General features: G+C 40.7%; 1 protein-coding gene across 2 annotated transcripts; it reads left to right on the top strand.

The window, feature by feature from the left end:
* The first annotated feature begins 167 nt into the window (after nt 1-167).
* LOC117425883 (GDH/6PGL endoplasmic bifunctional protein-like) lies at nt 168-9,723 on the top strand. 2 transcript variants are annotated; one of them, XM_058993205.1, is made up of 5 exons: nt 168-318; nt 2,091-2,755; nt 3,073-3,190; nt 4,700-4,969; nt 6,577-9,723. In XM_058993205.1, exons 2-5 carry the CDS (start codon nt 2,117-2,119, stop codon nt 7,920-7,922), a joined length of 2,373 nt encoding a protein of 790 aa, XP_058849188.1. In that variant the 5' UTR covers nt 168-318; nt 2,091-2,116; the 3' UTR covers nt 7,923-9,723. The 2 variants fall into 2 exon arrangements, with proteins under 2 accessions (XP_058849188.1, XP_033899062.3); XM_034043171.3 differs by having other exon boundaries at nt 171-318; nt 2,086-2,755.
* The last annotated feature ends 6,281 nt before the right edge of the window (nt 9,724-16,004 follow it).

Genomic DNA, 16,004 nt, shown 5'->3' with positions numbered 1-16,004 from the left:
TTTTACAAAAGGTTTACAATTCTGTTCAATCCACACGTCGCGCATGTTCTGCTGAATTATTAACTTGTATTTTTTAAACGTACCTATTAAAACCTTTTGCGTGTTTCACGCACAAAACTTTACCTTACGTCTCGTTTTACAATTGGTTTACAGAAATGTAAGAGCACGATCCAAATGCTTCGCGTTGTAAACCGCAACGTTTCAAATCCGGATATCCTGGTATGTCACGACTGCTGAATGCAGGAAGTTTAGCTACTCAATTCAGCACACACAGTTATACAACACAGAAGTGTGGACTGACAGTACTACTGGTGCTAGGTATGTGCATTATTATAATTCATTATTGAATTGTATTCATATTGTTGTCACAGGATTATGTATTTAAACTACAATTTTAAGTAACAACATGTTTGTTTAAAACTAGAAATGGTAACAGAAACGTTGGGTTGACACTTGCATGTTTTATCTGTATCGTACAGTGTGTAGCCTATTTTATTATGTTTTTTTTTATACTAGAATGTCTAAAACTACAAACCGATGAATAAATGATAGCATGGCATTTTTACAATTTCTTCGGCTATGTAAGCATGCTGTGTGCTGTCTGTACCGCGCAGGTACTATACTGTACTGTCAGTGACCGCAAGACACGAACATAGTTTTGTGTAAAACATATACCTTGGCGGGCATAACAGTTATGCATATGTTTTTTTAAAATAATGTGAACTATAACACTTTCAGTATTAAAGCTTTGAGGAAAGTGAACGGGTGCTAACCTCATCTCGTGCTTACTGTGTGTAGCTCTATACACCCTAAATATATACTGTGTATTGTTTTCTTTAAGGAGTTTAATTTTACAAAAATAAAAGTTAACTTTTATAACAGTCGTATGCATATAATGTTCACGTTACATTCATGTTCAAACACCCACACTGTGTTCTTGTACCTGAAATTTAGATGAAACTAGAAATGTTGGCAGTGATACAGTGTCAACTCTCAGTGACTGGTACAGTCTTTCCTAACTCTGCTTTTTGGAAAGTTGCAAAAGCAGACCCTTTATCTGTTTGTACAGCACAAAGGTTACTCCTCCTGGCCTTCTCAGAAACGTGGACATCACCTATATCAATATTTATTTGTGAACAATAATTTACTTGCATGCCACCAAGCTGCAGATTCAATGCAAAATTTTCTAATGATATATTTGTTTTATTTGAATATAGATGGCCTTGCCATATGTGTTCAGCAAAGTAAATATTTGCATAGCTTTTTTTTAAAGCTTCAGTTTTAAGTGAACATGTAAATTAGCAGACAACTAGAGTTTAAGTCTGTTTGAAATATTTAGCCTGCTTTTAGGGGAGGCAGTGTTTTAGCTACTACTGTAGTTTGTTCAATACAAGCATTGAGCATTGATACTGATTTCTTGTTAACACATTGGTTTTGGTCTTTGAGTATTATCGTGAAAATCATATGAGCTGCCTTACTAACAAGGAAAACAGGAAATATTCTGTACTTTTAGATTGGGGGGCCTCCTTAAAACATGAATGATGAAAAGTGTGTGCAAAAATGCACGACAAACCCAGCTATTCAAAGGATTCAATAAACTCCAGGCTACATTGTACCTAACAGTGGCCAGCCACTATCCCTGCTGCTTTGAGACATGGTGAAACAGTAGCGTGGATTCAATTCAAGACATCCTTGATGAGGTTTGCTTGTTTAGATGCATTACTTTGGAAAGCAGCTTACACCACAACAGGTGAGTGAGATTCAAAACCAATACAAAGTATTTGTCAGAAAGGCCCTGTTGTAGCCTTCTGTTTAAAATTCATTTGCAGTTACACTACAGTGCAACATGTAGTGCAAGGAGATTTTGGTAGCATTTTAAACCTCATTACTTTTCCTTGGCCAGCAATTGCACCACTCTGTTCCTGCAGTAGCTGTTTGATAAATGAGTGCGATCAGCCTGGATCACCCTGGAGGGGAGCCCACGTTGCAGATCCTTGAGCTGCAGCGTGATCTACAGACTACTCGTTGCAAAGATTAATCTGTGCATTCTTTTCTTACCCCCTCTCCCCCTCCTCTCTTTCCAAGGCCAGTGTGGAAGGAGCTTGCCCTGTGAAAGATGATCCCGTGGAAGGCTTTGTCTGGTCTGCTGCTACTCGTCGGCTCCCTGCAGCAGCAGACCTGGGCGATGGAATCGAAGGGCCACGTTTCGGTGGTGATAGTCGGGGCTACGGGAGACCTGGCCAGGAAGTATCTGTGGCAGGGCTTCTTCCAGCTCTACGGGGAGCTGGTGAGCAGCGGGCACAGCTTCAGCTTCTACGGTGCAGCCCTTTCCGAACCCGAGAAGGGCAACCCGGCCATGTCTGAGATCCTCAAGGGGCTGGCTTGCCCAGCCGATGTGGCCCCCGAAAGGTGTGCCTTGCTGAAAGACCAGTTCTTGAAACTGTCTCAGTATCGGCAGCTGCAGACGGCAGAGCACTACGCCGCTCTCAGTGCCGAGATCCGGGAGCAGCTGAAGCAGGAAGGGCTGGTGGAAGCAGGCAGGCTGTTCTATCTGTCCGTGCCGCCCTTCAGCTACGCGGACATCGCCGAGAAGATCAACAGCAGCTGCCGGCCGGACCCCGGGGTCTGGCTGAGGGTTGTACTGGAGAAACCCTTCGGGCACGACTATGAAAGCGCCCTGCAGCTCTCCAAGGATCTCAAGAAGTTCCTGAAAGAGGAGGAGATGTACAGGATAGACCACTATCTGGGAAAGCAGGTAAAATGACGCAGAGGCGTGCCAGAGGTCTGACTTGAAATACACAACCTTGTTACCATGACAGCCCTTGTTGACTATCCAGTTTGTTTACATTCAACAGTGGCAGGTTTATCTGCAAGGGGACAATTCTGTCCATTCAGTGCTGAATTCCACTTTGATACTGATCAAACCAAAAACCTGAATGGCCTTACTGCATTTGAAGCTACAGTAGATTCCTATCTGTTGGTAATGCAGAGAAAGCAATAAATCAAGTGTAACTACTATTCTACTGATTTACAGTTTAAACATAGCTCACATAATTCTCTCTTTTTTTCAAGGCTGTTACTCAGATTCTTCCATTTAGGCATGAAAACAGAAAATTCTTGGATCCTATATGGAATAAGCATCATATTGAGAGAGTGGAAATAGTCATGAAGGAAACTGTGGATGCAAAAGGTAATGGACTAATTGTTTGTGCTCTTAATCCACAATTCACCTGGATTACAAAATTGTGTTGTGTTGTTAAGACTTTGATTGTAGTAGAGTGAGCGCCACCTGGTGGTATATTCTGCAACCTGCAGGGTCTGTCCAGGATTGCAGAATTGTCTGCCCTTGAAAACAAATCCAGCACAGTCAAATGCATTGGGGAAACCAATGAGTTATTTACAGCATTTGAAGAAACAGTAATGCAGATCACCAAACATCAGCAGCAGCTATTGATTTCATTAATTACCAAGGGATGTCAAATACTTTTATACAAATCAGAGCAAGCCTTTGCTTTCCATGTTGAAACTGACAACAACTAAACAAATGCTAATGAGTCAGCAGATCACTCTGCTGGTTTGTGTTTCATTCACCGGTTTTGTTTCTGGCTCCTAATTGACTAACAGGGATGGAAATAAGACTCGTGGTGCATAGAAGCCTCCTCATTCCAAGGTTTAATACAAGCCTGGTTAGCCCCAGTGTATAGTTAACAAGCTCAGGTATGTCTTATTCAATTTGGAGTAAAACCAGGAATGGATCGAACCGCTATGCAATGGGAGTCTAATTTCCCAACCCTGGACTAAGCAAACAGCTTTGTTCTATTCTTTTCTTTTGAGTCAGCCTTAGTTCACAAAGCAGGTGTCTGTTGCAGTGGTAGAAAAAGAAAGGTCCAATGGTAGTATACAACCTGCTGTGTCCACCTTCCAAACTAATCAGAATAATTGAACATCTTGATGAGAAAGGAGATCACTTCCTGTTTGTTTATAGATTTAAAATAGGTTTTAATCATTAAGGGTGCTGAACCATTAGGATTTCCAAGCAGCTAATATTCCTATAATGGTGTTGCAGTTACAGGACCTGTAAGTAATAAATACATCTGTAAGTCGTGAATACAGATACAACTAGACAAACTCTAGATACTACTAGATGTGCTTGTATCCTTCAGGGTTCGGTGTTGCACAGCCCGGTTTAAAGAATTGTTTCAGTTTCTATCAGTAGCCACTAGAGGGCAGTAGCGGATTGCTTCTCGGAAACAGACTGCTTTGCTGGGGTTTGATCTGTGAATGCAAAACTATAAAATGTTAATTTTCTTTTCACAGTGATTTTACTTTAACAGGCACAGAAGGAGATGGATTTTTTTTTTTTTTTTTTTTTTTTACTTAAACTGCAACGTCCACTGAATGCACTGGTTCACAAGCTGTGCTGCTTTGGTTTGATTCGCCCATTCAAACAGGTGAAACTCTGCTTTGCTGGCTAGATCATTCATGACATGTACACACCATGCACGATAAAGTTTGCTTTTTCTCAGCGCTGCAATCTGACCCCATAATGCCAATTCCTGTTTGTGAAATAATCCTTTATCAAAATGAGACATTGTGTCTCTGCTCCAGTTCAGCGTGTCTGTGGCGACTGTGCTGTGTGCTGCATAAAGAGCCTTAAAGAAGATGAACTGTGAACAGTGTCCCCTTGTGTCTCATGCAGGTCGCACTCACTTTTATAACCAGTACGGTGTCATTCGGGATGTGATTCAGAATCACCTGACGGAGATCCTGACACACGTTGCCATGGAGATCCCAGTTAACAGGAGCAGCTCTGAAGAGATTCTTAAAAGCAAACTGAAGCTCTTTGGGTCTTTACAGCGGCTTGCTAAAGGAAGCGCAGTGATTGGACAGTACCAGGCTTATAACTCAGAGGTCACTGAGGAACTAAACAAGACCGCAGACTACATCAGCATCACTCCAACTTTCGCGGGTAGGTACTGTTAGGCTTGTGAGACAAAAGCTTTGACGATGTTTCAGTGTGAATCAGTCGTGTTCGCAGGATGTAGCCGGTGAGAATAAAACAGAGATCAGCTTAATTCTGGAATCTGATTTTGCAAAAACAAAAAAAAAAAAAGTTTCGAAAAGGATGTCAAGTGAAAGAAACCTGGAAGGAATTACTGTGCAATTGCCAAGGTAATGCACATGTCTTTACTGTGATTTAGCAATCCATCATATTATGAGCTTCAGTCTTGTAACTGTAAGCATAATAGCTAATAGCTAAGTCCAAAGCCCACTACATTTTGATGATTTATAGTATTCAGTCACGCATTCTGCCCAAGTAGTATTTTACTAGTTAACCCTCGTCTTTTAAAGGGGCGGTAGCTAACTGATAATTCCATAAAGCTTGCCTGTCATGCTCTTCCGTTCACTGTATAGATCTCAATGGTGGAGTTTTGTTAACACACCAGGTTAAAGAAATCAGTTTGCAAGCCTTGTTTTCATTGTCCACTTGAACTTATTTGGCAATTACACCTAAAGAGTGAAACTCCTCGTCCCGTCAAACTTTTGACAACCAGCCTGCAGCTTCGCTATGTGCAGCCAGTAACATGATTTGACCCAGAAAGACACTTGCTGAGGCGAAATGACGGAGGAAGTGAACCAGACTTCCAGAAATAATTGTTCAAAAGGATAACGCGTGTTTCTTTCAAAACTCCACGTGAGTCTTTAACGCATGGAAATGAACAACCGGTAAGGAATTATTTTGTGAACTAAAACTACTTGAAAATGAGCTAATAAAGAAACGGCTCTACCCTGGATGTAAGGGACTATACAATAAACAGTGAAAGGGGGTTTTGTCAGTGGAAAGCCACTCGGAAGCAAGACCACACCCACAGCTAGCAGTAAACCCCAGTGTGGAATACGTCTGCAAATGTTACCATTGACGTTTGAATGCACGAAACCACATTGTGTCATTTTATTAATGAAAAACACCACTAATGCTGATGCAAAGTGTGGGATACGTCTGCAAATGTTATCCTTGAAGTTTGAAAGCATGAAACCACATTGTGTCATTTTATTAATGAAAAACACCACTACTGCTGATGCAAAGGAGTACAGATTCAAAGTATGCATGGAAAACTCTCCAAGTCTTTATGAGTCACTGTACCCTTGCCTGCCAGCTTAAAACAGAGCCTTCTTAGTTCAGTTTATTGCGCCATACAGACCTGGATCAAACACAGCAGGCCCCAGCAGTTCTGTCATAAAAGGGGGGGGGAGGGGGGGGTTAAGTAGACATAGTGCCATGCTGTCTGCTTCCGAACCAGAATGCACGTTATTGTAATTTGATAATCTGTGTATCATGTATATTTAAGAGTCTTAGAAGCATGAGACTGATCCAATGCAAGATGCTTGCATTGTTCATCTGTTGCTTGAGTCCATTTTCAGTACACATTTTAGTTCTCATTCGCAATGTGGGAGACCTCTATCATTCAGTCCTGGGACACTCTCAAGCTGCAACTTTTCAAATCTGGACTGAAGTTGAGATTTGATATGACAAGTGACATTAGATTTTTTGGTTTTTTTCCCCCCTTGTTCAAGGTGTTGCTGTGTACATTGAAAATTCCCAGTGGGATGGCATCCCGTTCATACTGACCTCAGGCAAGGCTCTGGATGAGAGAGTTTCGTACGTTCGTGTCCTCTTCAGGAACCAGGTCTTCTGCACCCAAAACATTGTGAGCGTCCACTGTAAGCCCAAGCAAATCATCTTCCACATCGGCCAGGGAAATTTAAAATACCCAGCTTTTCTGGTCAGCAAAAATCTTTTCAAACCTCAGTTGCCATTGAGTGGGTGGAAGGAGGTCACTGAATACACGAATGTGAGCTTGTTTGGTCAGCCGTTATCAGAGTACTATGTCTATACACCTGTGGCACAGATGGATCCCTATGCGGTGTTGATATCCCACATCTTCCAGGCCAAGCGGGACAGTTTCGTGAGCGCCGAGAACCTGTTGGCATCATGGAATTTTTGGACGCCGTTGCTTGACGGCATATCGCACGAGTACCCTCGTGCTTATCCAGGTGGAGTGGATAACGCAAACCTGCTGGACTTTGAACTTCAAGGTAACGAGGTTTCATTTGTTCACGAAGCCGTGGTGCTGTTGTCTCCCATCCAAGGCGGAGCATCTTCTGAGAGCTTTCAGATCACCCAGGGGAAGTACAGAACGAACGAGATGGTGACAGCCTGGGCTGAAGAGCTCGTATCAAGGCTGGCTTCGGATCTTCATATGGCCGCGGAAGAAGCAGTGAAACGGAGCGGCCAGTTTCACTTGGCTCTTTCTGGAGGGTCCAGCCCCATCGCTTTGTTTCAGAGGCTGGTGCTGCACCATTACACATTCCCTTGGAAGGAGACTCATTTGTGGATGGTGGATGAACGCTGTGTCTCGCTAACCGAGCGAGGCTCCAACTTTAGGAACCTGCACGACAACCTTCTGCAGCACATCAAGGTCCCTTACTTTAACATCCACCCCATGCCGGTCCTTGTGAATCAAAGGCTTTGCGTGGAGGAGGACGGCGGAGCAGAATCTTACGAGAAGGAAATGTCCAGGTTAATAAACGGCACAAGCTTCGATTGGGTTCTGTTGGGGGTCGGAGATGATGGTCACACGGCCTCGCTGTTCCGGGGCTGCAAGTTGGACGTGCTTGAAAACAAGCTGGTAGCCTTGACGGAAAGCCCGTTCAAGCCCCATCAGAGGATGAGCCTGACTTTCTCTGCCATCAACAAAGCCAAAAACATACGAGTCTTAGTGCTGGGGAAGGGAAAGCATGAAATGATAACGCAGCTAAGCAGGGTGAAAGATGATCCAAAGAAGTGGCCAATAACTGGAGTGAAACCATCCAACGGGAAGCTGGTGTGGTACATTGATTATGAGGCTCTTCTGGGATAATTAATGAAAGTAATGGATATCAATGCGTGGTATCAAAGGTGGTTGCCTTAAATCTGTGGATCTCTTAACCTGGTTATGCTTTCATTTACAGGTCCCATATTGCACTGTAATCATTGAGTCATTTTATGAATAAGTCACGAGAGCCAATTAAGCAGAAGGTAATCATTTCAACTCATTGAACTCATGTCAAGATGTAATTTCATGGTACTGTATTACCCCTGCATTACATTGTTACTAATGAGATACCAAGTGTTGCTAAAATAAATACCTACTGTAGGGGTGTAATTAATTAGTTATCACGTCATTGTTTGCTATGTGATCTGTACCCTGTAACTGAAAGCATTTTTTTATTAAAAGGTTGCTCTCTAGAAACTATTTTTATGAAGCTCTGGATTGTGTCTCTTGCAGTGATGCTATTTCAAATAAAAATGTCTCCTGTTGTGTAAAACAACAGCTGATGTAAAAAAATGGAGCTTTTGCATCTTTTGACTCTTTACTGTGCACTGAAACCTGCATCGTATAAACTGAATAGATACACTTTCCAATGTCAACTTGATTTGAAATATCTATGCAATTTACTGTCACTGTCGGATCTATGGTCTTTTTTTTATATATATACCTAAATCACATGTAACTAGTTATGGTCCAAACACAATCAAAATTACTTTCTGGATAAATAAGAAAAAAAGTGAAGATTAGTCTGAAAGTTTTAACTTGATATTTAAAAAATGTGAATGTTTAGAATATATTAGAAAATGAATGTGGAAAAATGCATTGATGCTGGGGCAGATTATCTGAAGGGGGTAATGTTTGATAAGGAATTTAATGAGGTGGGGGGCAGGGGCTGGGGCTGTATTCTGTGGTTTATAACAGTATGCATTTGAAATCTTCTGTGACTGGATAAATGCTGTTCATACGATGCAGCAGCACCACCAGCTCGGAACAGCTTCTCTGACCTGATAAAATGCTCCATTTGTCTAAATGAAGGCTCAAGACCCAGCTGCAGTACTGTGCACACTGCACAGGGCTACAAGCTATTGGGAACAGTTTTTCTGATTTGCAAGCCAGTACACAGAAGTACGCAGTAATAAAAAAAAAGTGGTGGACTTCATAAGGGTATTTGATTTCTGTATGCGCTTAATTTTAACCTCTGTCAAACGCATTATGGAAAATGGCACTACCTCTCTTTTTGATCACTTACAGGACCTGATTAAACTGATCTGGTTTTGACATGCTAGGTTGGTAACGTTATAGATTTTTGTTGAAATGCACATTTTCTTTGCAAATGCTAGTGCACTGAAATGCGTCTCCTCCACTTTTTGTGCTACTGCCACAATTGATATTCAGGGGTAACACATTGTCAGTTTAGGATTCTGTAACTTGTAGCAGCAATTTGGGAGGGGGGGGGGGGGGGGGGCGGGGGGCTTGTTACCTATATACTGTGGCTAATCAAGCTCATAGTAAAACCTGAAATGGGTGTACTTTACATTAGCAACACCCACATCTTACATGTCCCTAGTGTCCAGGGATTGTGCACTAGAATGCTTGCTTTGATGGTCTTTACCCATAATTTTCATTGAGCAACGAAAATGTTGACAGTTTTTTTTAAATGTATAGATTTCTTCCATTACCATTCTTTAATTCCTATTATATGTCTTATATTGTAATATATAATATAAAACATGTGTTTGACAATTGAATGTATTTGTAAAGACATTGAACTATTCAATACACTGGAATTACCAAAAAAAAATGGCTCTTGTTCAAAAATATTTTCTTAATAAATCTGCATTTTAAGGAGTGAGTGTGTCTTTGAGTTATTCATCAAAATCAGCAAGGTTGTATGCAAATAAGGTGCGATAGCCAAAGCAGCATGGATTGCAAATGGCAAGTCACTGGATGAGTAATTGCAAAGACCGGTTTTGTCCCGGAGGTTTTCCAGTCATTTGTCAAACACTCGGATGCTTACAGATTAGAAGGCACCGGCTGTACCACCAACTCCCAGTAGGGGTCACTGCAAGGGGGCGCTCTATGTACACCTGGAGTTTCCAATCACTGCCCTGCATGGCCATTCCACTCCAGAGTTAACAGGTACAATGATGTAATTAACTACGTCAAGGTCTGGATGGAGGTTTGATTGGTTCAGTTAAATCATTTGACCAGGAGTGGAAGGGCCAGCTTTGGACAGCCCTGATTCCCGCACCGTGTGGTGCTACCAGAGGCCAGGTCAGGCACCCTTAACTGTCTTAAGGTTTAATTTGCTTCACAACCATGTAAAAATGACAGCTCACAAATGCATTAAGAATGTACAGTAGAGGGCTGCCATCAGAGGTCTCCACCAAACAAACCAAACAAATGCACTTGAAACTCACATTGCAATGAAGGTGCTGTTGCAGTGCGTCTGGGTTGTGGTGCAGTTACACGTACAGCACATGGTGTACCGCAGATAACATTAACTGGCCTCCACTCCACATACTTATTGCCATTGAAACATGTGAACATGATTCAGTATTGGACAAAAACAAACAAACAGAAAAGCCTATGAAACTCTCTAATCATGCACTACACTTTCATACTTCATACGAGCCACCAGCTTCATTGTTTTTTAAATTAGACTTTTAAAGTTCAAACCGCCATCTATTTGAATACTTGTTGGAGACCTGACATTCCTAAACGCCGAAAGGGAAGTAATGTGTATTTCACATTTTAAAAACTGGTTACAGCTGGCAGCAGTAACAACATACTGTCAATACCACAGACTTTAAATTCTAGGAAAACTTACTACATATTTTCTTGCAGTCAGGTGTTTTATTTTATTATATATATATATATATATATATATATATATATATATATATATATATATATATATATATATAATTTATTATTTATTTCTTAGCAGACGCCCTTATCCAGGGCGACTTACAATCGTAAGCAAATACATTTCAAGTGTTACAGTACAAGTAATACAATAAGAGCAAGATAAATACAATGACTTTGGTTCAAGTAAGTACAAGTGTGACAAAATACAATTCAATAATACAGCAGATAACAGTGACAGTGATAGTTACATCAAGATATGATTAAAATATATCTGTATAATATATATAACTGATCTTAAAATTCCCCAATGAGGCTTCCCTTTAATACAGATTTAACTTGTTTTTATTCATTAGCACATGCAAAGCCACCGTTCTTCTTAACCCTGTGAACTTTGCAGGGGTGATGATTAGATTCCTTATTTGCTGGAAGTCTTGGTAGTTTCCTGCCAGGTTGAGTGAGTCAGCGCTGTCAATAGTGTCTCACTGCTTGCTCCACATGTTCCACTTCAGAGACACTGTGATAGGGTGAGGTGATCACAGTTTCTTGAGTAATGGCTCACATGACGAAGGGCGGACTTGGCTTGTGAGCCGTTGAGATGACATCAGTGAGATGACATCAGTGAGACAGACCTTGAGCACAAAGTGTCTGTTTTTTATCTGCAAGGTTTCAGCAAGCCCTGCCTCGGAACTGCAAACCACAAGAACAAGACTTGCGGTTGAAAGAACCTGTTTGCAAAGATATCTCCTGCCAGTTCCCTTCTTGAAATTCTATCCCCTGATTCAGATCAGACTGTTGTGTCTATAAAATATGACCTGTGCCTGGAATAATAAATCATGTAGTGGTGACACTTGGTTTTATACAAGCAGCCGCTGCTGGGTATAACCATTAAAAGTTCAAGCTATTGCTGCTTTTCTTACTTAATGTGGCAAAAGTTTACCTTAGAGAGGATTCATCTCCGAGTTAAAGTCAAAACCAGAAGTCAGCAGCATTTCCGCAGAGACACACTATGGGCTGGCTTCTCAAAACCATTTAATACAAATTGCCATGAGCATGATTTTTTCAGACAGTAGAAACCCACCCAATGAAGTTGCCAAGCCAGAAATAAACAACTCAGGCATTTCATGTAGGGGGCTTGTGATGAGTCTATTATTTGTAACAACATATTATTTGTTTTAGAAACGCAAATTATGTTTTTTTTTTCTTTCAGACAAAAAAAATGCGCTGATGACGATATGAAGTAAATAGCGTCGAGAATTTAACCCAGTGGCTCTTTAGGGATGGTGTCCTTCAAAACGATGCAAAATAATGACACTAAAATCACTTTGTATATTCTGTAGAATGTTCTGTAACACATTAAAATTTTATCATTTCATGGAACTGACCACTGACAAGCTTATGATTTCTAATTCTAATGATTTCCATTTTTTGCAATTTTACTATGTTTTTTCCATAGGTATACACCATAGTTTACCCTGGTTTGTCATCTTTATTAACATGCTTTACCATACCTCACTATTCTTTATAAAGCTTATGCTTTACCATGCATTCATTATGCATTTTACTATTGGAAACATCTATAACCGATAAAACTATCAATTGAGTGTAAGGGTAAGGGTGTAAGGTTTTGGAAATATTCAGAACCTCTCCTCTATAGCATATATACAACAATCATTGATTGATTTTTTGTGAAAAGGTTTTTGACTCATTAATTAATCATCATACTGAATTTGCCTCCTGAATAATTTAAAATACAGATCACTCTGCTGCATATATACTGTATCTCAGTCCTGGCTATTCCTGGAGAGGAAGATCAGGTATCTTGTAGCAATGCAGCACTCTGGATCAATGCTGCAGACCCAGGAGCAAACCCATCATCAGCACTATGCAGAGCCTTCCTCCCCCCTGTCAGGGCAGACCAGCACAGTCCTAACGCCAGTGTGGTCTGTCTAGTGGAACACAAACTCACAGGACTGTCCCTCCACAGACATGCTCTCAGTCTTTCCTCACACCCGCCTGCCTGGTGCAGGATTAGAATAGGGTGTATTGTATTAAAAAAAACAGCTGCCTCACACTGTGATACTGGAGCTTCAAAAACACCAGGACACACTCCCCACCCATGCATCTGCTAGCAGCAGACATTGCCTCACGTTTTCCCCGAACCAAACAAATCATTAGTGCCGAATAAAAATGCAAGCAGCGCTTGTGGTTTTGGACTTTATTTTGTTTGCCAGGGTGACAATTGATGGATGCGTTGCTGTGTAAAGATGGCTGATTAATCCATTAAAGCATGCTTAAAGAGGATGTTCTATTGAGTGTGGCGGGGGCCGAATATATGGAAAAAAAATGTATTTTCTTGGCTGGTTAAACATTTGCTCTGCTGTAAAATAAATACATCTGCTATACTTATGTAGGGCTGGGATCCATTGCAGGGCATTGTTGAGAGTGTATTGTACTGTACATTATTAAATAATCTTCAATGGCATTTCAGCAGTGTAGTGGCACTATAATTCTGCCCTTTAATGCAATGATAATACAAGGGTAGCTGCAGAAGTGTTAGCAAATGGTCTAGATCACAATGATTTGAACACTAGAAATCCATTGCACTACCATCATACCCATATTTTTAATAATACTGTTTTCAGAAAATGGCTCAGCACTGTTTCTTTAGGGTAAAGCACTCAGATGATAATGGTCAAGTGTTTTTTTTTGTTTTTTTTTTCCCCAAGACTGCAAAAGGCACAATTTTGTGAGAACAAACATCTTGGAAATGTTCTAGCCATTTACACCAAATATAGTAACTGAGGAAAGTTTCCTAAGCAAATGTTTGATGCCTAAATGAGTGAAGATTATGTTTTAGAGTACCTTTTTAATTATTCATAAAGATTAAGACTCCCATAATACATAATACTCCCAAATGCAAATGTAGGAATTTGACTAAACCCAGTGAATATTTAATCAGCAGGTAACATTTGCTCCTTTTATTTGAGTAACACAGCGACCTAGTTTGCATAGGATTCATTTTAGCACACGGAAGTGCCTGTGTTATTATCTGTAGAATACATTATCAGTAACTGCCCAGAGCACTGTAATTGTAATTTTAATGAGAATGTCCCTCCACCCTGCTTTTAAATGAATACAAAGAGAACTTGCTAATTATAACAAATAAGCAGGGTGCACATGCAGTCAATGAGAGAATAGCCCTCCTGGGCTATGATGTGATCCGGATCTCATAGACTGACAGCACCCAATCAGTAAGGTTAAAGACGGAAGAGTGAAACAGGCAGTGTAGTGTGAAGCGCTGCCCTTACAGATTCTGACCCCTGGAGAGGAGATGAGATGCTGTTAAAAGCTCTATAACCATGAAAGCAGACTAGCCTGGCTCTTTTGCATAGCGGTTAAGAAGCTCTGGATCGCGCTCAGCCTCCGCCCTGTCATCTACTCAGAACCAGTTGCATGACTGCTTGCTCATAGCCACGTCTTGGTTGCCACAGTAGTTGCGTTTCCAAGTTGCGTAAGAAAGAGTGAACCCTATTTCTGCAGACACAGTTGTTTGTGCTACACCGAGGGTGTTTTATTGTCTCATTAATAAAAACAGTGCTGTTTTTTTTAGAGATCCAGCCCTGTCTGAGGGTTATATTCTGAATCGTGTGCAAAGGCATATTTTCAGAGTGGAATTAAACAATTGCAAGTGGTATAAACTTGCAGATTGTAGGTAGTTATTTGTAATTTCTTGCTAGTTTTATAATTAGGTTATTTTATTCCTCAGCTACGGAGGAGACGGTTCACATTGAAAACAATATTTTTAATTTGTTTTCTCAGAATCTTCATGGGTAATTAAAATGGAAAAAAAAATATGCTTAACTAAAGACCGTAGTTTTAATTTAAGCAATCCGCAATTGCTGCAAAGCTATTCCCCCCCCCCCCCCCCCCCCCCCCCATTGACTGTGAATTTAGGAAAATGGTATTTAATATCTTCAAAGGGGAGTTCAGTCTTCTACTCACTCCAATAGAGTAAATTAAACCTGTACCCCAGCACTCTGTTACATGAAACCGATCTAGAACAGTAATGTCCTCCCCCTCCCCCTCCCCCACTCCGAGTAGTCGTTCAACCTGAAAGTGAAGTGACCTGAATGAATCTGATAAAAATGATTCAGCGGAACACAACATGCAGCAGAGCGAGATCACACAGTGTCCCTGGCTGGCTTGCAAACCAGTCCTCTCGTGACATGTTCAAGCAGCCAGATCAGTATTAAGTGGTCTTTGTGGTAGTGGTATGACTTCACCTTTTTTTACTTTATTGGGGTCTATTAAAATCTCCAGGCAGAAAGAGACAGTGTTCAATCACAATCTCAGTGCAGAAGACAGCATGTTTTGTGTGTGTGCTGTCATTTTCTATTTGTTACAATACACTGAATGGTACACCTTGGTTTATGCTATAATTGAGTACTACGAAGAAGACGAACAAGAATTATGTAGAGTATATATCTGGTTTGCTCCAATAGAGGTGACTTTTAATTGGTTGCTATTTATTTCTTGAATTAATTTGCCTACTCCCTTCACAGTCTCTTCCCAAGCGCTCAGACTTTCACAGGAACGCGCTGTGTTGACTTGGAGAGGTGAGTGGCTAGCTATACTATGCATTACTAACCCTGCTGTACAGCACAGTGAATCATATAGCAAGGATGCATATGACTATCCATGCTGTGTTGTGTTGTGTTGATTTATTTCTTTAGAATGTATGTGTTATATAAGACATGCTGAAAAAGAAGTCACGCAACAATGTAAAACAGATGACATTTTAAAAGAAGCTGGCACGGTTTTGATAATACACTTAGTGATTACATTATTCTCAAGAGTGTTTAGGTGTTTGTGCAGCATAGAGTTTGAAGGAACCCTTTCAAATTCATATTTAAGTTATTTGTTTAACATAAACAAATGGTAATGTATTGGAATAAAACTATTTAAAAACATACCCAATAATAATAATAATAATAATAATAATAATAATAATAATAATAATAATAATAATAATGTATTAATTTGCTACATTGCCTGACAGTGCTGGACGTGGGAGAACTTCAGACTCCACAGGCTTTAAGATAAAAGACAAAAATCAGTAACCTCAGAAAGGGAATAGTCCTCAGTGACCCACGGCACAGACAACAGCAGGCGCACAGGCTGCAGGGAGCCGCGAACAAGAGAAGCAGCTGCCCCCTAGTGGTTGAGAATCATCAGTGCACATTACAAACTCATTAAATA

The sequence above is a fragment of the Acipenser ruthenus genome, chromosome 20, assembly GCF_902713425.1.
Source record: "Acipenser ruthenus chromosome 20, fAciRut3.2 maternal haplotype, whole genome shotgun sequence".
NCBI classification, from domain to species: domain Eukaryota; kingdom Metazoa; phylum Chordata; class Actinopteri; order Acipenseriformes; family Acipenseridae; genus Acipenser; species Acipenser ruthenus.
Note: the sequence above shows the minus strand (reverse complement) of the source record. Positions and strands in the feature narration are given on the sequence as shown.